Here is a 22,383-nt window from a genome sequence, read left to right on the forward strand (position 1 = left end):
GATGCTGATGCTGTTTTTCAGGGGACCACACTTTGAGAACCCCTGGCTTAGACCATTTCCAGGATGCTTAAAGAAAACCAAGGGAAACAATGGGCATTTTTGCAGATACTACTGTATTTTAAAACATGTCACATATGTGTTAGGTTCCTAGAGGTTCCTAGAGGACACTCACCTAGGTGAACCTTGAATCAGGTGAACCTGTATGAAATACATTGTCCACCATATACTACGTACTAAGTATTATGTCAGGCTCAATAAACCTTATATAAGAACAAGTTGAAAGCCATAAAAATAACAAGTGTTTTAATAAAGTAATATGAGATCCCACAATTAAAAAGATACCCACCTTAAATGAAATAAACACATATTGGAAATGGGTATTTGTTATAAATTTAGAGATTATTTTGGTGTCATTTGTACCTAATAACCTTACCTCACTGGGACTAAGGCAAACCCCATAGATTAGTACATATGTAAACTCATGGCACTCAAAAGACATACAGTAAAGCTAATCCCTCAGGCTCACCTTTAAGACCCTCAGGGACCCAGGTGGACTGGAAATGGTCTAAGATCAAGGTTTGTGTAAATGCCAGCACTTGACATTCTTATGAATAACTACTTTCACAGAGCTTCCCCAACTCTGATAAAGGGTCTGAAGGAAAGGAACATACCTGCTGGTTCTGTAGTGTATTCAACCGAGAATCAAGTTTCTTCTTTTCAATACATAAATCGTTCATCTGATGAAGCTTTTTGGTGTGTTCTTTTGTCTTCATCATCAACTCCCATCGCACCTGAGCAATCTTTTCCTGCCAGGGTGGGAGGATATAAAATGGGTTAAGTGAGTAAGAGAGGAAACAGAAAAATACATGCTCAGATTTGATCAAAACCATTCAGCAAATATGCATATGAAAAAAATACAATCGGAAATCGCTACGAAAATGCAACCAGAGCCAGCTGCATTGGCCCTGGCTCAATTAGAGAAAAGAAGAATGTGGGCATGCTCAAAGATACAAGGAGGTAAAAAAGATAGACATGGGTATCACTTCACTATTGAAGAATAAGATCAGTATGCATACTGAGTGCGCTATTCATTACTAAAAGGAAGAGTATTAATTTAAGCAGCAGACTTTCATATATTTTTCTTTCCCTAGTCTTGGCCCAAGATCCTCAAGTAGCCAGCTTGCATGGCCATACATCTCCTAAATGGCTTTCCTTTGTTTTTTACTGTTCCAAAAATTATTTTAGATTGCACATATTATCTCCAAAATTCCCCTGAAAATCTTGGATAAGCAAAGACAAGACAAGATGACATTAGGAACCTCTTTTCCTGCCCTGTCTACTGATGAGCTAAGATAGGAAACTGGAGAAGTCATAAGGACTTGGGGGGCTTATAAAATCTTTATACAAGCTCCTGTCTTTGAATCTAGCTACAGTTGGGGCACTGCCTCCTCTCACAGCTCATGGAACAATGTAGGCAGTAACATCTTCTAAGACCCCACCAGCTAAATAGTCCAAACTGGTTATAGAATCTATTACTTAGAGATGTTTTCTAATTTCCAGATCCAAAGGGCATGTAACAGCTATAGGGAGAACTACAACTGGGATCCTCAAAGCACAGCGGCTCCATCTCTAGCAATGTCAGAGCATTTATCTCACACTAATGGAAACCTCAAAATGGAATCTTGGTCATCGTCCATTCCATTTTGTCATATTTCCATGTACCCAGGACCCCAAAACCTATGCTGCTGCTTTCACCCCACGACAGGCAAGTCCTTCCAACCAAGTGAATGGTCAGGATGCAGAGACAGGCTTAAGATCATGGGGGAGCCGAGGGGGGCCCACAGACTTGTCTCTGGCTACTCAGATGCTACTCAAGAACCACTGATAGCATTTCTTGCCTTGACCCACATTCAGCCAAGGTGGGTCACCTGTCCTCTCGGCCGTACCTCCCACATCTTCATTTCCTTTGCATTTGTTAGCTCCTTTCGAAGTTTTTTGATCTTTAGCTCTTCAAGCGTTGTGTTCACAGAAAGTGTCTGAAGGGCTTCTAGGTCTATCACACGGCCAAACTTGCTGATCATTAGTTGATGGACTGTTTCTTCCATTTCTAAAAGAAGACATCACTGTCTTAGTGTGTTCAATGGTCCCCACTGTTATTAAATGAACAATACTGGTAGCAACAACTTTCCGAAGAACAGCTTTTGCAAGAGGATGGTAAAAGATTTTATGTTACCAGTTGGCTTTTCCTCTATGACTCTTCACTGCTCCTTTCCTCACTTAAAATGCCCAATCCTGTGCTGTCTTTTCGTCTACTTGAAAATCCTGCATAAAGCAGACTCCGTTTTCCCCCAGCTGTTTCCACCCTCTGCTGTGGCCCTCCTCACACTGTCAAGGGCCCCAGCTGGACAAGGAACTCTTCAGGTTTTGTTTTTTTTTTTTTAAACGACTGATCTCTAAGCATCTAGTGTCAAGAACAAGCAGGCACTTAGAGGAAGTTTCCATCATACTCCAAGTAAAAACTAAAGTCTGAGTCTCAAACAATCCAGGCTCACTCTCATCTCAGTTCCCATGGACTACAATGTTCTTCCCCAAATAGCCACATGGCTCCCTCTCACCCACCTTCTTCTATTTTTTAAGATTCTATTTATTTGATGGAGAAAGAGAGAGAGTGCATAAACAGGGGGAATGGTTGAGGGGAGGGAGAAGGAGGCTCCCCACTGAGGAGGGAGCCCAATGTGGGGCTCCATCCCAGGACCCTGGAATCATGACCTGACCTGAAGTCAGACACCTAACCGGCTGAGCCACCCTGGCACCCCCGCCCATTTTCTAAAACCAAGTTATAAGAATCATTTCCAATACACTCAGTTCTGAAGGGGTAACCAAGAGCAGGTCATCGTCCTCTAACCAGGGAAAACCACACTTTACCAGTAAGCCACCTCTCCAGGGAGCTGTTCGTGGCTCCTACAGACCTGAGCGCTCTCCTTTCCCTCCCTTCTTGATTTTTCTTCTTAGCAATGATCTCCATCTAACATGCATTACAATATATCTTACTTTTGTTCACTGTCTTTCCTCAACATGAGAACAGTGGAACTTCTGGGGATTATTCCGTATGTGGAGTCTGACTCCCCAAGAAAATATAAGCTTGTAACAAGACTTTCTTGATCACTGGACTGCCCCCTAAGTGAAGTCTTGAAGGCCCTAAGGTATCAGAAGATGATAGAGTTCCGCAATGGTGTGCAGGTTTGTATCTGGTTATGGTTGAATATAATGATACAACTGACATGACTGCCGTTGTGCGTGATCCAGGAGGGGCTGTTCATGTGTATTTGATATGAACACAGAACCCATGGACTTGTGTAATGTAGCAGCTGTGATAATCAGTGATGCAAAAACCACATGATGCTTAGATTACTTGCACATGTGTACTAGCCTGTGGCTGCCTGCTTGGCCTCAGTAAGAACCTTGAGACTCTCTCCAGCTAGTGCCCTCTGCCATGACAGCCTCATGTACTAGGATGTGGACGCTGGTCCTTGCCATTCCCCCTGTGGAGCCAGCCTCATGCCCTTCTCCTGATTTAATGAGGCCAACTAGAGTTTACAGGGGACATAAAGCCTTCTGGAATATTTTTACCACATGCCTTCTCCGTGGCCAAGAGCTGTGTTCTCCTTGAAATGAAGTAAACTTACCACTTCTCACCACCATGTTCTAGACTCTCCTTTTTATTTACTGAGTCTGTCAAGGGAGGAAGGCAACAAAAAGCCAACTGTGGTGTTTCTCATCACTGCTAAGCCTTTGTTCTCTGGCCTACAGAAAAGGAACCTACTCCTAGTTCTACTTTCAGAATCAGGAGAACTTCAACCAGATTCACAACTTGCTTTTCAGAAAATGGGTTGAGGGCAGGTGGGGAAAAGAACTGAAAGTTGCTGAATAAAACTTATACCACATGGAATTATTCCCTTTTATTTCCATTAACACTCTAAAAATTTGCATATTTCATTTCATCTTCACACATTTTCCCAAACTTAGAATTTACCCAAACTGAAACAAGCTTCTTTCTGTTTTCACACTAGTTTATTCCTTGATTTAATGAACAGTACTTTCAGATATAAACAACATTCATGGTCTATCGAAGCCAGAGGAATGAGAAGTACGTGAGAAGCACTAGAACCTCAAGGATTACACCTGACAAAACTGTGTGTCTCCAATCAGTGTTATTTAAACATGCAGTGTTAATGTGTATTTTTTTTTTAATTTTATACTCCAGCCACCCATGAAGGCAGAACCATCAATACTCATTGGAAACTGGCCTCTACAAATTCAAGCAACCTAGACTGGTTGACTAGTTGACCACTATAGGCTTCCCATTTTTTTTCTTTTACAAATTAAAATATATGTATTTTTTATTCAATTGTGGTAAAATACATAACATAAAATGTATCATTTTAAACATTTTTAATTGTACAGTTCTGTGGCATTAAAGTAGATACTAAGGTATTGGCAATATTGTTGTTTTTAAAGTTGGAAACTTCACAACGTACACTTTCTGTTCTAAATACCAAATATTCAAAATGTATTTTAAAGGGTAGTAATCTTTATACTGTGCATCTTATAATATCCACCACAAATCCAGATAGATTAAAAATGCTAATATGAAGAAGACTACTAATAGGGAAACTATGGATAAAATATCTTTATGATCTCAAAACAGGAAAGGATTTCTTAAACAAGACATATACAGACACAATGCACAAGCCATAAACATTGGTAAAATTAACTATATTAAGATTTTAAATGTTTATACCCCAAAGTAAAAAGGCAAGTCACAAACTAGAAGGAATCTGAAGTGCCTTAAAAGGCAGAATATAAGGCGCCTGGGTGGCTCAGTTGGTTGGGTGTCCAACTTCAGCTCAGGTCATGACCACAGGACCCCGGAATCAAGTCCCACATCAGGTTCCCTGTTCAGCGGGGATTCTGCTTCCTCTACCCTTCCCCCTGCTCATGTGTGCTCTTTCTTGTGCTCTCTTCTCTTTCTCAAATAAATAAATAAAATCTTAAAAAAAAAAAAAAGATTATAGTAAGAACTCCCTAAAATCAATAAGAAAGCAAGAAGTAGAAGTAAAAAAATGGTAAGGTTTATAACAGGCAAGTTACAGAAAGGGAAACACAAATAAATGGCAAAGAAATGTATGTGAAGATGTTTAACCTCACCAGAATCCAGGACACATGAATAAAAACCACAGTGAAATACAATTTAACATCCACCAGGCTGGCAAATATATTGAAGTCTGACAGCATCAAATGTTCCTGAGAATATGGAGCCTGGGCCATCCTCACTGACAGGGAAGTGGCAGGTGGTTGAGGGGAGGGTTGAGATAAAATGGTAAAACCCCGTTGGAGGGCAGCTTGGCAATATACAGGAGTGCCTGCCAGAAATGCATAACACCCCTCTACAACCCAGACACCCAGTCCTGGGGATTCACCTTCTCCCACGCACAGGGAGATGTGTACAAGAAGGTTCACTATAGCTCTTTCATCACGAAAAATTAGAAATAGCCAAAATACCCATCAACAGAAGATTGAGAAAAAAAAAAAGACCCAACTCAGAGTCCTACAATGGAATATTGTCATGGCAGTTAAAATTTTAAAAAAATAAAGTGAATAAATTACAGTAGTACGGATACCTATCAAAAATCCGTTTAATGAAGTGAACTGCAAAATGATATGAATAACATTACAGTTAAAAACAAGCAAAATCATTCTATATGTTGTGTGTGGATACTCACATCTGCACGTGTGCTCACCTGCCAGCCGACCCTGGGAAGGGTCCTGCGGAACACTATCAGAAAAAGGGGTGTTCAGTTGCATCTTCCCTGTTTTGAATTCTTAAACTTGGTGGCTAGTACCTAGATTACGTTACTCTATATTTCATCGTGTGTTAAGCCTTTTAAACTTAAGAGAAATAGTTTCCACGATAAAGGATTTAGTCTTTGAAAACAAGAGGGTGACAATTCAGTGGTCTTAGGAGAAATGGTAGCTAAGACAAGAGAGTGTTTCCTTGCTCTCAGTGGTTCTGATTCTGTGATTACTTACTGTTTTCAGAGTTAATTCCCTCTCTTATCAAGATAGTACTAGATAATGCAAGGACTGAGTTACTTACTGCTTATAGTTTTTGCCATCTCTCTCTTTTCTCGGATAAGCTGTTTGCGCCTCTCCCGACATTCCTTGTTAAGTTTTTGCTGCTTGGAATTTTCCTCATGGAGCTGTATGATTCGTTCTTGCAGGCGTCCCAAGGAATGGTTAGAAAAGACCAAGGTTCCAGAAAGATCATTAGGAATTTCTCCAAATACTACATGCTCTACCTATCAAAAGCAAAACAAAACCAAGATCGAACTAAATGTAAGATCATAGAAAGCACTTCCTTTTCTGTCCTTGTTTAGGTCATTGCCTTCGGACCTCTGTCATTCCCATCACTGAGTAAGGTAAAAGCTGGAGTGGCCTTCAGATCATAAGCCACATCATGTCCCTGTATAGACAGCAAATCTTCCCCCAGACTATGCCTAATATCTGCTGCATCACCACGGAACAAACCACCATTTCACGGTGGGTGTACTATGCAAATCGCTACATAAAGTCAAACCAGTCTGGGTCAGGTTACACAAAATATATGTGAGGCCGATCCAAACTTTTCCTTCTAAAATACAGCTTTCTCTCTTCACTTGACAAAATGGGGTACGAAATGCATCTCTGCACCTTAATATAAGCTGTAATGCTAATGAGTGTGGAAATGAACAAAGAGGGCAGAAAGAGAAAGGATATTTTCCTTTCGTCTTGCCCTCCCTCATTAACAAGCAGAGATTATGACAATTCTTGCATGATTAGTTCATCTCTATTTGAAGATGGTGTGCAAAGGGATGTGTGCACAAGATCCAAGATTTTAACTTCCCAGCTATTCCATTCTTAAGTCATAAGCTCCCTGGGGCACCTGGCTGACTCGGTCAGAAGAGCATGTGACTCAACCTTGGGGTCATGAGTTTGAGCTTCACATTGGGAGTAGATACTCCTAAAAAAAATAAAAATAAACTAAAAAAATAAATTCAAAAAAATTAAGTCCTAGGCTCATTTCCTCAGACCTGAAACTTAACTGGACTTTGGAAGTGATAATGGGCCATCAGGAAATATGTATGTTTGGCTATGACTCTCTCACAATAATCTGAGAATGGATAAGAAAAGTTGAGGTGTCATTATTCAGGTAGAATCCTCAGCAAAGGGTTGCACTTCTTCCCACGAGTGGCCCAAGATTCTTTTCTGGGAAAGCCTGGGTGTGCTGGCTCTTCTGCTCGGACAGGGTGGCGCACAGTCTCCAGACCCATCACCTGGTGGAGCTTGAGTGGAATCACCACGAGCAGTTCGTTCAGCCGCTGCTGCTTCTCCCGTTGGTAAGCCTCCAGGGCCTCCTCTGCTACATTCAGGTTAGCGGCCACAACTTTTACCTGCGGAAAGCCCCAGGTGTGAAATGTGGTAAATGGGGATAGATTGGGAGATGAGCAGGACCTGCTCTGTTGGGCTACAATTAAATGAATGTTTGTAGCCCAGGAATGTGTATGATTTTCTTCCTGCTAAGTCACGATCCACACTGCTTTCTCAATCAATCCTATGTCTCCAGAGTAGTAAAGGTCTTGTGACTAAGAGTTCAGAAGGCATGTCCTCATCTCCCTTTTATTTTCTGCATGAAAAGCAGCTCTCAGCATGGAATGTCTTTGTCAGGATGGTGGGAATCTCACTAGGCCATCAATGACCTCAATAAACAAAAGGAAAAAGCCCTTTAAAGGAACAAAACTACTAACTACGGTACTCATGAAGCATGTTTTTCATCTAAAAAATTTGAATTTTCCAAATCATTTTCTACTTACAAGAAGCAATCTGCCAAAAATATTTGTGAGTATGAAGTCTTAATGATACTTTCCAGCCACAATGCACTCAGCCAAAGGATGAAGTCAGAAAGGAATTCTCAGAAACACACCATTATTGACTGTCTACTATTGCTACACCATCTGGGGTGTGAAAAATGTCCTCACATGTGTTGTTTTATTTAATATTACAGTGAACTCCTGCCAGGTGTCCCAATTAATGGGGGGCATCTGTGATCAATTAAATAAGCTCAAGATATCCACTGATCTCTTTGATAAAATTGGTAATTGGGAATCTTATCTAAGGGATGTGGTCATAATTTTGGATCTAATACTTGTTTCATGTTCCTCCTTTTGCATGTGCTGATGCATGTACCGTTTGCTGCCCATGATGACCCCCTGGAATCATACCACAGGCTTCTGGACCAACCCCCAGATAGAGTCTAACTGCCACACAGCCTGCCACCCCGTATCAGCAGGAAACAGCCAGAGAGATCATTGTCCCATTCTCTGGGGTTAGGATTAGGGTTGCTCTTCCAGGCAGAGGAATGAGTAAGGGACAGGCAGGGCTAAATAGGGAGAGATACATGTGATTAGTCTCACAGAAATGTAGAGGTGTGGGGAAACCAGAGAAAAGGGGACAAATTGGACCACCCTGTCCTAGGTGTGGAGGGGTTGGGTGTCTTTTTTATGATAATCACCAGTGACTAACAAAGAATAACCAGACCCTAAAAAGGAAGTAAGCCCCTGAAGGTGTTACCACTAGTATTTGCTCAGTGGTGATATCAATAGAGATGTTAAAAGGACTTAAGTTCCCTGGTTAGCTTTCTAAAAAAGACCAACCCTAGGGGCCCCTGGGTGACTCAGTGGGTTAAGCCTCTGCCTTCAGCTCAGGTCCTGATCTCAGGGTCCTGGGATGGAGGCCCAGCATGTGAGGAACCCAACCCTGCTCAGCAGGGAGCCTACTTCCACCCACTTCCCCGCCCCCACCCTCCCCGGCCTGCCTCTATGCCTACTTGTGATCTCTCTCTCTCTCTGTCAAATAAATAAATAAAATCTTTAAAAATAAATAAATAAAAAGACTAACCCTAAAGGCCCTCAGTAGCCACCCTGTCAGGACCCCTCTCAACTCCTGAGAGCTTTTTCTGTATCTTCACTTAATAAACTTCTATTGCTTTACTCAAACACACACACAAATATATATATATTTAGGACTATGAATTAAGCAATGTTGCCCTAGGAAAGAGTATCTAAAAGAGAAAATTAGCAAATAAGGCAGAAATCAAATCCATCAACATAATTATACCAGAAGTTTAGCTTTATGGTCTCCAACATGAGATGCCCATCCCCCAGAGGGTAAATAAAGTGATCTTTTAGGGCACAGAAAGGAAAGATCAGTTTCTATTTATTTTTAATTTATTCTTTTTCATTTCTGTTTTTGTGACTGTTTCCTAATATATAAAATATATTAGTAGAATAATTCATGGATATTATTTGTAAATAAATATACATGTATTGTATATAATTTTTTTTTTTACTTATAGAAGTATATAATAAAAAGTTTGGAAATCAATGATTTAGATAAAGAAAGGCCAATCTTCAAAAGAACCAATGGCCCCCATCACAACTGTGTTTGAAGAGGAAAACCTTAAAATATAACACTTAAAATGTTTAGGGACACCTGGGTAGCTCAGTCAGTTAAGTGTCTGCCTTCAGCTCAGGTCATGATCCCAGGGTGCTGGGATCCAGCTCCATGTTGGGCTCTCTGCTCAGCAGGGAGTTGGCTTCTCCCTCTGCCTGCCACTCCCCCTATTTGTGCTCTCTCTCTCTCTCTCTGACAAATAAATGACATCTTTTAAAAAATGAATAAATAAAATGTTTCTTCTCTGGGGAGAAAGCCTAACTCATGTCATTTCTATGAAACAGCAGTACAGTAGCTGGGAGGGTGGCTAGCACACTCGGAAAGGAGAAGTAAGTAAGTATCTCAGCATACTTTTTTGGATAGTGTATCATGTTCCTTTCTGAGGTTATCGATAATTTTCTTTTCTTCCACTAAGGCCTCCTCAATGTCCAGCCTTTTCTCTCGAAGTTGAAGGGCCAATTCAAAAAGACCCACATCGCAATCTGAAAAGACAGTCAAAATTAAAAGAAACCCTTACTGGTTATGGAACGTACTGATATTAGAAGTAGGGATTTTGGAGCTTCAGAATTAATAATGACCATCTGTGGGTCCACTCTAGCATACTTTCATTTCACTTCAGGCTCCACCGTTCCAGGTGAAATTATTAAGGACATAAGTAATCCTGATAGTAATTCTGATACCAGCACTGACATTCTAAGCAGTACCATGAGTCAGGCTTTCTGTTTAGGCATTTCATTTACATTCTCTCTCTCTCTCTCAAGTCTCCTAGGCCTTTGCGAGGTAGAAACTGTTGTTTCCATTTTATAGGTGAGGACCTGAAGTCTCAGAGAGGTCATGTAGCTCATAATGTGAACCAATGCAACTCAGGTACAGTATCTCTGTGTTAATTTCCACTATATCACACTACAGTCCACCAGGCAATTGATAAAGAATGTGAAAGTAAGAGTACTATAGTGGAATTTGGAAACCTGAGTTCTAGCCCTAGTTCCCCCTCCAAACTAGCTGTGAGACTTTTTTCAGGCCATTTAATCCTACTGTAAACAAGGATTGTTTACAAGGATCCTGCTGTTAACATGTTGTATTATAATCTTTTGAGCTCTATTTTACTCATACATACGATTTTAGGAAGAATCTTACAATATTAAAATAAGATTTAAACTTTATTTGAAATTAAGCTTTAAAATTTAATTTAAATCCATATAAAGTGGCTACAAAAATAAATTTCATACCAAAAAGAAGTTGTCTTTTCTTTACTGGACTAGTCATCTATTGAGACTGGAAGAATATTGGTCTGGCTACTTCAGACTGATTTTATCAGTGAAAACTGAGAATATAAATTGCTAAACATCTCCAGGAAACTGGCACAAAGTGCCCTTACAAAATGGATTTTAAATATAAAAATCTGAATGGGTTTGTCAAAAAGATAAAGCTTTGTAAAAAAAAAAAAAAAAGTGCACATGCACACACACTACAATCTGTTATCTCTGCATAATTTGACTTTGAATCAACCATAATTTATCTGCAAATTATTCATCATTCATAAATGGCTGCCTAAGGGAAAAGAAATTAATCATCCAGAGAGCCAAATACAAGTATTCATTAGATTACTTCATACAATTTCAACCACGCTTCCCTCAAATTTTATGAGACAACTGAGAATCCAAAAAAGGATCTCCTTGGTATTATCAATCCATGTTCACACTTCACAGAGAACAAATGGTTTTATCCAACTTACTTGTTGGGCAAATAGAATCATCAAAAACTTCATCATCAGATCCAGACTCATCTTCATCACTCTCTAAGCTAGATTCTTCTTCACTTGATTCATCACTTTCTTCATCTTCATCTAAGTAGAGAAGAAGGCATTATTAACATGCAGAGAAGTCCCTGTGTTAAGCTAAATCTCAGATTTCAAAAAATAAAGGTTTTCTTTTCAGTGAGTCAATGGGAAGATAACGGCTAAGGCAGGCAATTAGTGAAAGTTTTAGAAGAGTTTAAGATGCCAAAAAATATATTACCTAAAGAAATCTACAAGTTCAAGGCAATCCTATCAAAACACAAATAGTATTTTTCACAGAACAAGAATGAATAATCCTAAAATTTATATGGACCCACAAAAGACCCTGAAGCCGAAGCAATCTTAAAAGAACGAAACTTAAGGTATCACAATCCCAGATTTCAACATATACTACTATACTATAATAATTAAAACAGTATGGTACTGGCACAAAAATAGACACATAGATCAAGAGAACAAAACAGAGAGCCCAGAAATAACCCCACACTTAAAATGGTCGCTCTATGACAAAGGAGGGAAGAATACACAATGGGGAAAACACAGTCTGTTTACAAGTGGTACTGGGAAAACTGGACAGCTAAAAGAATGAAACTGGGCCACTTTTTTTATACCATACATAAAAATGAACTCAAAATGGATTAGAGACCTAAATGTGAGACCATAAAACTCCCAGAAGAAAGTTGGCAGTAATTTCTTTGACATCAGCCATAGAAACATCTTTCTAGATATGCCTCCTACGGAAAGAGAAATAAAAGCAAAAATAACTGTTGGAACTACACCAAAATAAAAAGCTTTTACAGAGTGAAGGAAAATCATCAACAAACCAAAAAATGAACCCAATGAATAGGAGACAATATCTGCAATGATAGATGCAATAATGGGTTAACATCCAAAATATATAAAGAACTTACACAACACCCAAAACCAAACCAAAACAAAACAACAACAACAACAAAAACCCCACAAATAATCTGAATAAGAAATGGACAGAGAACCTGAATAGACATTTCTCCAACAGATGGCCAACAGACATGGAAAAGATGCTTAACATTACTCATCATCAGGGAAATACAAATAAAAACCACAATGAGATATCACCTTATATTTGTCAGAATGGTTAGATTCAAAAAGACAAGAAATGACAAATGTTGGCAAGGACATGGAGAAAAAGGAACCCTCACACACAGTTAGTGGGAATGTAAAGTAGTGCAACCACTATGAAAAACAGTATGGAGGTTCCTCAAAAAATTAAAAATAGAACTACCACATGCTCCAGTAATTCCACTGCTGGGTATTTACCCAAAGAAAATGAAAACACTACTTCAAAAAGATATATGCATTCTTACGTTTACTGCAGCATTATCTGCAATGACCAAGGTAAGGATTATTACTCAGCTCCCAAAAAAGAAATGAGATCCTGCTACTTGCAACAATGTGGATGGACTTAGAGGGTACAATGCTAAGTGAAATAAGTCAGAGAAAGACAAAGACCATATGATTTCACTTACACAGGGAATCTAAAAAAACAAATAAAAGAACGACAATAACAAAACAAAACAAAACAAACAAACAAAAAGCCAAGCAGAAACAGAATCATAAATACAGAAAACAAATGGATAGTTTCCAGAAGGGAAGGGGGTCAGAGGGATGGGCAAAATGGGTGAAGTGGAGTGGAAGGCACAGACTTTCCAGTTACAGAATGAATAAGTCATGAGATGAAAGGTACAGCATAGGGAATATAATCAATAGTATTATATTAGTGTTACATGAGGACAGATGCACTTGTGTTGAGCACAGTATAACATATAGAGTGGTGGAGTCACTATGCTGTACACTTGGAACTGATATAACATTATGTGTCAACTATACTTCAATCAAAAAATTATTTTAAAATAATAATAAAATTCCACAAAATAAAATAACCAAGTAAAAAGAAACAAATAAATAAATGGTTGGGGACCCAGGACCCAAACACAAATGCCTGAGGAAGGTTGTTCAATTAATTTCAATGCACTGAATCAAAGAGGACTGAGACCAAACTGCCAAGCTGCTTCTGCTGTGACCCACCTAACACACACCTGGTTTCATAGGCCCACAATTCCTAAATCATAGTACCTTGGGTACTATGAAAGAAAAAGACTTTCATAACTTATCTGAAGTAATGCTATTTACTAGCTTTATTTAGTCGACTTAGTGTGAATATTTGTACAGCAAAAATATTAAGGTGTTTAATTTAGAGATCGTGCACTAAGTGTTGCTGGGGGTGTTAGTTGACAAAGACTCTATCCTTTGACCAACCTTGAGTCAGGCTCCTCTGAGTCCATAGTGGACCATGAGCTCAGTCCTTGACCCATTTAGTCCAATTTTAGAAGAATCCTGCTGAGTCAGTTTATTAGTCACCCCTTAATACCTGATCAGATTCTTCCTTAATCCTTACTCTCACTATCTTTTCACTCTGATCTTCAGTAAAAATTCTGTTAGCAAAGAATTATCCAGCCTCTTAGTAATTTTCTATCCACTGACTCCCAGTGGATAGAAGTAGTGCATATAAATCTCTACTTGGATATAAATCTCTACTTGTCCTTGTTGTATTCAGAGTTGAGCTGATCTCTCTACCCTATTATAAAATCTCGTTGTAGTGGTGCCTCTGAATAAAGTCTGCCTTATTGTTCTTTAACAGGTCCATGAATGTTTTTTTTTTCTTTAACAGTGTCATATATAGGGCACCTGGGTGGCTCAGTGGGTTAAGCCGCTGCCTTCAGCTCAGGTCATGATCTCAGGGTCCTGGGATTGAGTCCTGCATCAGCCTCTCTGCTCAGCAGGGAGCCTGCTTCCTCCTCTGTCTCTCTGCCTGCCTCTCTGCCTACTTGTGATCTCTCTCTGTCACATAAATAAATAAAATCTTTAAAAAAAAAAAACCAACAGTGTCCTATATAATATCTTTTATAAAATATAAGAAATATAAAAAATACTAAAACATATCTGCCCCCAAGAATTCCACATAAGGGATTACAGACCTCTTCCACACAGCTCTACCCCACTTTCTTTTAAAACACATTGAAGCCATCTGTGAACCATAAATCACCAACTGGCAATTTCTATTTTATAGAACATTAAATTAGAAATAAGAGATAAACCTTATACTGTTTAGAAAATTTCTTAAATTTAAGATCTCTATTAAAATTACTTTGAGTGGTCTGTACTACCTTATGAAATAAATCTCCAAAGTCTAAAATTAGACTTTAAAATTCCTACATAGATTTCTGCTTTGGGGAAGACAAATTAGATCTATTTTGTTCTTATCTGGCCTGCAAAATGTAGCTAAAACCTGCATATTATATGTTGAACGAACATAAGAGTCGGAAAAATGGAGAGAAAGCAGACTAAATATGAAACTCAGAAGCTGAGGAACAACACTGTGGTGAATTTTTTGGACCTTCTTTTTGCCTCCTAGATCTCAGACTCAGAAATGAGTAAGTCAACAACCTGAAAACACCAGCAGATATGGACATAAAACAACCTAACCATAGCCTACCCTCTCTAGCCAAATGGCCAAGAAAGAAGTGGCTAGGATTAAAATGTCTCAATAACCAATTATGAACACACTTTAAGCAAATTAAAAATACAAAGTCTGTTCAAAGAAATAAAAATATCAGAAAAAAGGATACAAAGAAGAACTAAACAGAAATGTTAGAACTGAAAATACAATAACTAGATAAGAAACTCAATAGATGGGCTCAACAACAGAACAGAGGGGAATAGAGGAAAGCACCTGTAAACATGAGGACAGAACAATAAAAGTATCCAGTTTAGAAAAGGAGGGAAAAAAAACTGAAAAACAAACCCCAAACCTCAGAGCCTCAGGGACCTATGGGACTATAATGAAAGGTCAAACATTTGTAATGTGAGTCCCAAAAGGACTGATGGAAGAGAAGTTTCTTAAAAGCACCTGAAGGGGCACATGGATGGCTCAGTGGGTTAAAGCCTCTGCCTTCAGTTCAGGTCATGACCCCAGAGTCCTGGGATCAAGCCCCACATCGGGCTCTCTGCTGAGCAGGGAGTCTGCTTCCCTTCCTCTCTGCCTGCCTCTCTGCCTACTTATTATCTCTGTCTGTCAAATAAATAATAAATAAATCTTAAAAAGAAAAAAAGCACTAGAAGAAATAATGACTGAAAACTTCTCAAATTTGGCAAAAGACATAAGCTGACAGATTAAAGGAGTGAACCTTCATTGGTATGAATCCCAAGAATCTACTCCAAGACACATCATAGTAAAATGTCTGGAAACTAAAGACAAAAAGACTTAACAGTTGTGAGAGAAGTGATATGGCACTTTGGGAGGTGAATAGTTTGAATATCAGAGGATTTCTTATCAGAATCCATAGAGGCCAGATGGAAGTAGCACAATATTTTTTAAATGCTGAAAGAAAGAAATAGTCAACCTAGTATCCTATACCCAATGAAAATGTCTTTCTGAAATAGGAATTCAAGACATTTTCAGATTAAGGGAAAATAAAAAAAACTTGCCACTAGTATACCTGCCCTAAAAGAATGGACAAAGGAAATTCTCTAAACAGAAGGGAAATAATTTTTTAAAAAAGGAAGTCTGGAACTTCATCAAGGAAAAACTAGCAAGGTAAGCAAAAATATAGGTTAATATAAATATAGATAGATAGATATGTAAGAAAATACCTCCTTTTGAATGTTTAAATTATGTTTTGTGATTGAAGCAAAAGTTATAACATTGTCTGATGTGGTTCTAGATGTATGTAGAGGAACTGTTCAAGACAGTTATATTACAAATGGAGGTGATAAAGGAATATAAAGGCAGATGAGGATTCTATACTTGACTTAAACTGGTAAAATGATAACACTGGAGGTCTAGAATAAATTATGTACATATAATGTAATTTATAAAGTAACCACTAAAAAAGTTATGCAAAGAGATACACTCAAAAGACTAGAAAAAACTGGGGCATCTGGGTGGCTGAGTGGGTTAAGCCCCTGCCTTCGGCTCAGGTCATGATCTCAGGATCCTGGGATCAAGCCCTGCATTGGGCTCTCTGCTCAGCAGGGAGCCTGCCTCCCCCTCCCTCTCTCTGCCTGCCTCTCTGCCTACTTGTGATCTCTGTCTGTCAAATAAATAAAGTTTAAAAAAAAAAAGACTAGAAAAAACTAAAATGGAATTCTAAAAAATGTCCAAGTAACACACAGGAACATAGGAAAATGTAGAAGATAGAAAGCAGAGAGAATAAAAAAATAAATAAATAAATGGCAGACTTAAGCCCAAATATATTAAATGTAAATGGTTTAAGTACACCAATTAAAAGACAAAGAATAGATAAAAAACATTAACAGTGTGCTGTCTACTAGAAATTCACTTCTCATATAACATAGCTAAATTGAAAGTAAAGGGAGTGGAAGAAATATCATGTAAACATTAATCAGAGCCAGACAGGAGTGGCTATATTAACATCAGATAAAGTAGACTTCAGAGCAAAGAAAATTACTCTGGACAGAGAAAGACTTTATGTAATGGTAAAAATGTCCATCTGTCAAGAGGACATAGTAGTCCTGAATGTGTATTCATAAAACAAAGCTGTGAAATATGGAAGCAGAAACTAACAGAAATGAAAGGAGAAATAGATAAATCCATGATTATATTTGGAGACTTTAACATCCCCTCTCTCAACATTTGATTGGAACTACACAAAAAATCAGCAAGACTACCTTAGAAGACCTGCATAGCATCATTAACCAATAGGATTCAATGGACAGTAATAGAAGGCTTAACCTGAAACAGCAGAATATACATTCTTTGCAAGTACCCAAAGAACATACACTAAGACCATATGCTCAACCATTAAACCATTAAACAGGGGCACCTGGGTGGCTCAGTGGGTTAAAGCCTCTGCCTTCGGCTCAGGTCATGATCCCAGGGTCCTGGGAACAAGCCCCGCGCATCAGGCTCTCTGCTCAGCAAGAAGCCTGCTTTCCTCTCTTTCTCTCTCTCTGTCTGCCTTTCTGCCTACTTGTGATCTCTGTCTGTCAAATAAATAAATAAAATCTTAAAAAAAAAAAACAACCATTAAACAAATTTCAACAACCATAAAAGAACTGAAATCACACAGAATGTGGTCTCTGACCCCAGTGAAATCAAACTAGGAATCAGTAACAGAAAGACCCCAAGAAGGGCACCTGGGTGGCTCAGTGGGCAGTGTTAAGATGGAAATTATAGCACTAGATTAGAAAAGAGGAAAAGTCTCAAATCAATAATTCACACTCACCTCAAAACATAAAAACAGAAGTGCAGAATAAATCCAAACCTAGCAGGAAAAGGCTGTAGTAAAGATAAGGGCAGAAATCAATAAAATAAAAAGGAGAAAAATAATCTTTAAAAAAATAACCTATCCAAAGTTATCCACACTTATCCAGTTTGTTCTCAAAATGATCAAATTGACAAATCTCCAGTAAGTCTAAAAAAACAAAACAAAAATGGGGAAATAAAAAAGTTACCAATATCAAGAATGCAACAGGTGATATTACAATAGCCCTTGCAGATATTCAAAAGATAATAGGGAAATACAATGAATATCCTCACACACATAAATGTGGCAACTCAGATGAAATAGACCAATTTCACACACAAAAGTACAAATTGCAACTAGTCACCCAATATGAAATAATCTAAATAGTTCTATATCTATATTCAAAACCTTTAAGTTTATAATTTTAAAATTCTCCTGAAGAAATTCACATGTCCAAATGGTTACTACTGGAGAACAAAAGGATACTACCATACACATTATTTTCCAGAAAATCAAAGAGAAGACCTCCTAATTCATATTGTGAATCTAGTATTATCCTGATACTAAAAACAGACAAAGATCGTACAAAAAAGAGAAAAAGCAAGCTAAAGACAAACGATCTTCGTGAATATATGGACACAAAATTTCTTTTCTTTTCTTTTCTTTTTTAGTAAGCTCTATACCCAACATGGGGTCTGAACTCACAACCCCAGGAGCAAGAGCTGCATGTTCTATCAATTGAGCCAGCCAGGCGCCCCTAGGCACAAAATTTCTTAATAAAAATATTTGCAAATAGAATTCAGCAATATATAAAAAGAATTATACACTCTTGGAGGGTGGTATTTCAAGGGTGTAAGTCTGATTCAATAATCAGTAATCAGCCAGTGTAACCCACCATATTAATAGGCTAAAGAAAAGAAAATCACATAATCATGAATTGATGCAGAAAAACATCTGACAAAATTCAATACCCATTCATGACAAAAACTTTGAAAACTAGGAACAGAGGGGAACTTCTTCAACTTGAGGGAGTGTCTACAAAATACCTACAGATAGCATACTTAATGGTGAACTATTAAATGCTTTCTGCCTAAGACTATGAGGAAGGCAAGGCCATCAGCTCTCAGCACTCTATTTCCATGTAGTACTGGATGTTCTAAACAGTGCAATAAGGCATTAAGAGGAAACTGGCATAAAGATCAGAAAAAAAGAAATAAAACTGAACCTATCTGCAGATAAAATTATTGTCTACATAGAAATTCCCAAGGAATCTATCAAAAACTTCTAAACCTAATAAGTGAGGTCACAAGATAGGAGATCAACATCTAAAAAGCAATTATATTTCTATATGCTGGTGTGAACATGTGACACCAAGATTTTAAAAAACACCATAAAATTGTACTAATGTATACTATTAGTATGCCACTTATTTCATTTTCTAGGATTTTGTGTGAGATTTTTTAAAAGATTTTATTTATTTATTTAATTGAGTGAGAGTGAGAGAGAGAAGGGGAGTGAGAAGCAGACTCCCCACTGAGCAAGGCCCAACATGGTACTTGATCCCAGGATCCTGAGATCACAACCTAAGCTGAAGGCAGACACTAAACTGACTGAGCCACCCAGGTGCCCTTTGTGTGATATTTTAATAAAATATTTCTACTACCAAAAAAAAAAAAAAAAGCATTAAAAGTCACTTAAGGGGCACCTGGGTGGATCTGTTGGTTAAGTGTCCGATTCTTGATTTCAGCTCAGGTCTTTTTTTTGTTTTTTTTAAGATTTTTTAAATTTATTTGACAGCGATCCCAAGTAGGCAGAGAAGCAGGCAGAGAGAGAGAGGAGGAAGCAGGCTCCCCACTGAGCAGAGAGCCCGATGTAGGACTCGATCCCAGGACCCTGAGATCATGACCTGAGCCGAAGGCAGAGGCTTAACCACTAAGCTACCCAGGCACCCCTCAGTTCAGGTCTTGAACTCACGGTGGTGAGATCAAGCGCCAACATCAAGCTCAGTGCTCAGCAGTGAGTCTGCTTGACAATATCTCCCTCCCTCTTCTTCTGTCCCTCCCCACTAACTTGCTCACTCTTTGTCAGAAAAAAAATAAATAAATAAAAATAAAGTCACTTAAAAAAGGGAGATATTTATACCCAAGTGGGTATAAATTGAACAAAACATGAAAATGTTAAAAATGACACAATGCTGATAAAAGAAACCAAAGCTCTAAATGCACACTGTGTTCACTCATAGGAACTCAATAAAAATGCAGATTCTCCTCACAATGACACAAAAGTTAAACACAATTGCTATCAAAATTTCAACAAGCTTTTTTGTAGATACAAAAATTATTCTAAAATATAGAAAGATAAAGGAAATAGATTAGCTGAAACAATTCTGAAAAAGAAGAGTAAAATGGGAGGAATTAGTTGACCTGACTTTAGAACTCAATGGTTTCCATAATCAAGACTATAGTTTTGATGGGGAGCTAGACAAACAGATCAGCAGAACAGAACACCCAGAAACAGATCCACACAAATATGCTCAACTGGTTTTTGACCCAAGATCATAAGCAATTCAATGGGAGAAAGACAACTTTTGAAACAAATGATGCTAGAGCAATTAGAAATTCATAGGAGGGGAAAAAATCTTGACCTAAGTCTCACACCTTATTTAAAATTAAGCCCAAATGGATTACAGAATTTAATGTAAAACTATAAAACTTTTAGAAATAAATAGGAGAAAATCTTTAGATCCTAGGGCTAGGCAAAGAGTTCTTAAACTTTTGACGCCAAAGCAAGATCTAAAACAAAAACAAAAACACACCTGATAAATTGGACCTCAACAAAAATCAAACCTTTTGCTCTGTGAAAGACCATGTTGAGGGAATAAAAAAAACAAGCTACACTATGGAAGAAAATATTTGCAAAGCACCTATCTGATATAGGACTAGGGCCTAGACTATACAAAGGATGCTTAAACTTCAAGAGGACAAAAGCAAAAACTCCTATTCAAACATGGCTAAAAGATATGAAGCGATATTTTACCAAAGATGACATTCATTTGGCAAATAAACACAAGAGAAGATGTCCTTGTTATATGAAACTACCTTAAGCTGTCTCAAAGCAGATACACACACACAAATTAATTCCATAGGGTTAGAGACCTACAGATTTATATCCTCTCCCTTTCAAGCCCACAGAACCTCTAATTGTCTGTGTTGTAGGAAGAAAAGGTGTCAAACATGTCCTTAGTTATTTCTCTATTTCATGTTAATGAGAAAAAATAGGATCATATGTTAAAAAGAAATTCAAACCGGCATCTCCTTCAACCTCCTTTTTCTTCACCCGCTTAATCCTCTTCTTTAGGACCTTCGTTAGGAAATTAGCAAATTTATTGTTTTCTCCAATGGCTGCTTGGAAGCCAGCATAGAGTGCTTTTTCTTGGTCCTGGAGCTTGGCAATTTCATTCTTTTTCTCTTCCATCTCTTTAAGAGTTTCATTTATTTTCCACTAAGGGACAAAACCAAGAATAAGTCAAAGTATTTCTGATAAACCAGGTTCAGAGAACACTGTATATTGCAATGTAAGGTTATAGTTCACAAACATTTTTTTAAATCTTTTCCACAGAAGTTTACATTTCTGATGTTTGCAGAGCCATCCATTTATTTGGTTAAATTTTTATAATTCTCTCGTAAAAATCAGATAAGATCATTTTCCTAGTGTTTAGCTTCCTCAAAAAATCTAAATTAAGTGAAATTTTTAATGTCGGCTATTATTTTTGCCTGTGTGGTCTCAAAAACAAAAGATGTTTTTCATATGAATATGTGATAACTGAAACAAAAAGACATCTCATCTCTTAGTGCAGCAGTTTTACCTTCAAAATGATGTTACTATTCAGTATGTAATATCTATTTGATGTAATCTTTCTTCCTTTAAGACAAAAGTTGGATGGTATCATTTATCTCTTTAAATTTAACATATACATAACAAACAAAGACACTTACTTTCTATGATACTCAATTATATATTACCATGAAACGAGTTATCATATTTGAGAAACTAGTCAACTTCTTTTCCAAGTATGTTCATAAGGATAACATATAATCAAAACTCAACTTTACATGTTAGCTAGTGACCATAAAAATAGACTTTGAAATGTGTAAACTAAATAGAAGTCTCACTTTTGAAAACTTATTTTCCTACCATACAAAACATCAGATCAAATTCATTGTAAAGTCTGATTCACTTCTCTCTGACCAAGAATACCAAAAGCCGAGCAGGCAGGAGTAAGAGGGGCAGAGGGGTCAGAGAGGAGGAGGGATAAAAGAGAGGAGGACTAGAACAACAGGAGAAATTAAGTTGAGAAGATGAAGAAGGAAACAAAGAAACAGGGTACAGGTCCCCTCTGTACCTAAAGGATATAGCCAGCAAGCATTCTCCTGCCCATTCATACCTGCATATCCTGTTCTTCTTTGTCTAATGAATTAACACGCTCTTGAAGTATGTTCTCCTGTTTTTCAAAATTCTTGAGGAGAAGCATTTCTTGAAATAATGTGACATGGTGAAGGTCAGATAATTTCATCTGAGTATCTAGTTTCAGTTTCTGATGTCTCAGAAGATGGAGCTCCGCATCAAAAGTGACTATCAGTTCTTTTATCTGAGGTGGAAAAAGATTTGACTGTATGTTAAAAGTTAAGAACAAGTAACTGTACTTTTAAAACTATCTAACAATCCTAA

The 22,383-nt window shown here is 37.9% G+C and overlaps 1 protein-coding gene across 9 annotated transcripts in view; it reads right to left on the minus strand.

Moving 5' to 3' along the window:
- CFAP44 (cilia and flagella associated protein 44) overlaps positions 1–22,383 on the minus strand; it is a 152,495-nt gene that overhangs the window by 2,420 nt on the left and 127,692 nt on the right. For 6 of the 9 annotated variants that reach the window (XM_004761445.3, XM_045088385.1, XM_045088387.1 and 3 more), the window contains 8 exons: positions 22,100–22,303; positions 20,961–21,156; positions 11,285–11,395; positions 9,901–10,031; positions 7,374–7,490; positions 6,158–6,359; positions 1,947–2,107; positions 672–806 (listed from right to left, as the gene is read on the minus strand). In XM_004761445.3, coding sequence (XP_004761502.1) covers positions 672–806; positions 1,947–2,107; positions 6,158–6,359; positions 7,374–7,490; positions 9,901–10,031; positions 11,285–11,395; positions 20,961–21,156; positions 22,100–22,303 — 1,257 coding nt within the window. Of the gene's footprint in view, positions 1–671; positions 807–1,946; positions 2,108–6,157; positions 6,360–7,373; positions 7,491–9,900; positions 10,032–11,284; positions 11,396–17,634; positions 17,688–20,960; positions 21,157–22,099; positions 22,304–22,383 lie in introns of those variants that run through there. The other 3 variants (XR_006609093.1, XR_001180962.2, XM_013060925.2) reach the window with 3 other exon arrangements.

The sequence above is a fragment of the Mustela putorius genome, unplaced genomic scaffold (genome assembly GCF_011764305.1).
Source record: "Mustela putorius furo isolate JIRA1106 unplaced genomic scaffold, ASM1176430v1.1 tig00003834_pilon_pilon_pilon, whole genome shotgun sequence".
Taxonomy (NCBI): Eukaryota; Metazoa; Chordata; class Mammalia; order Carnivora; family Mustelidae; genus Mustela; species Mustela putorius.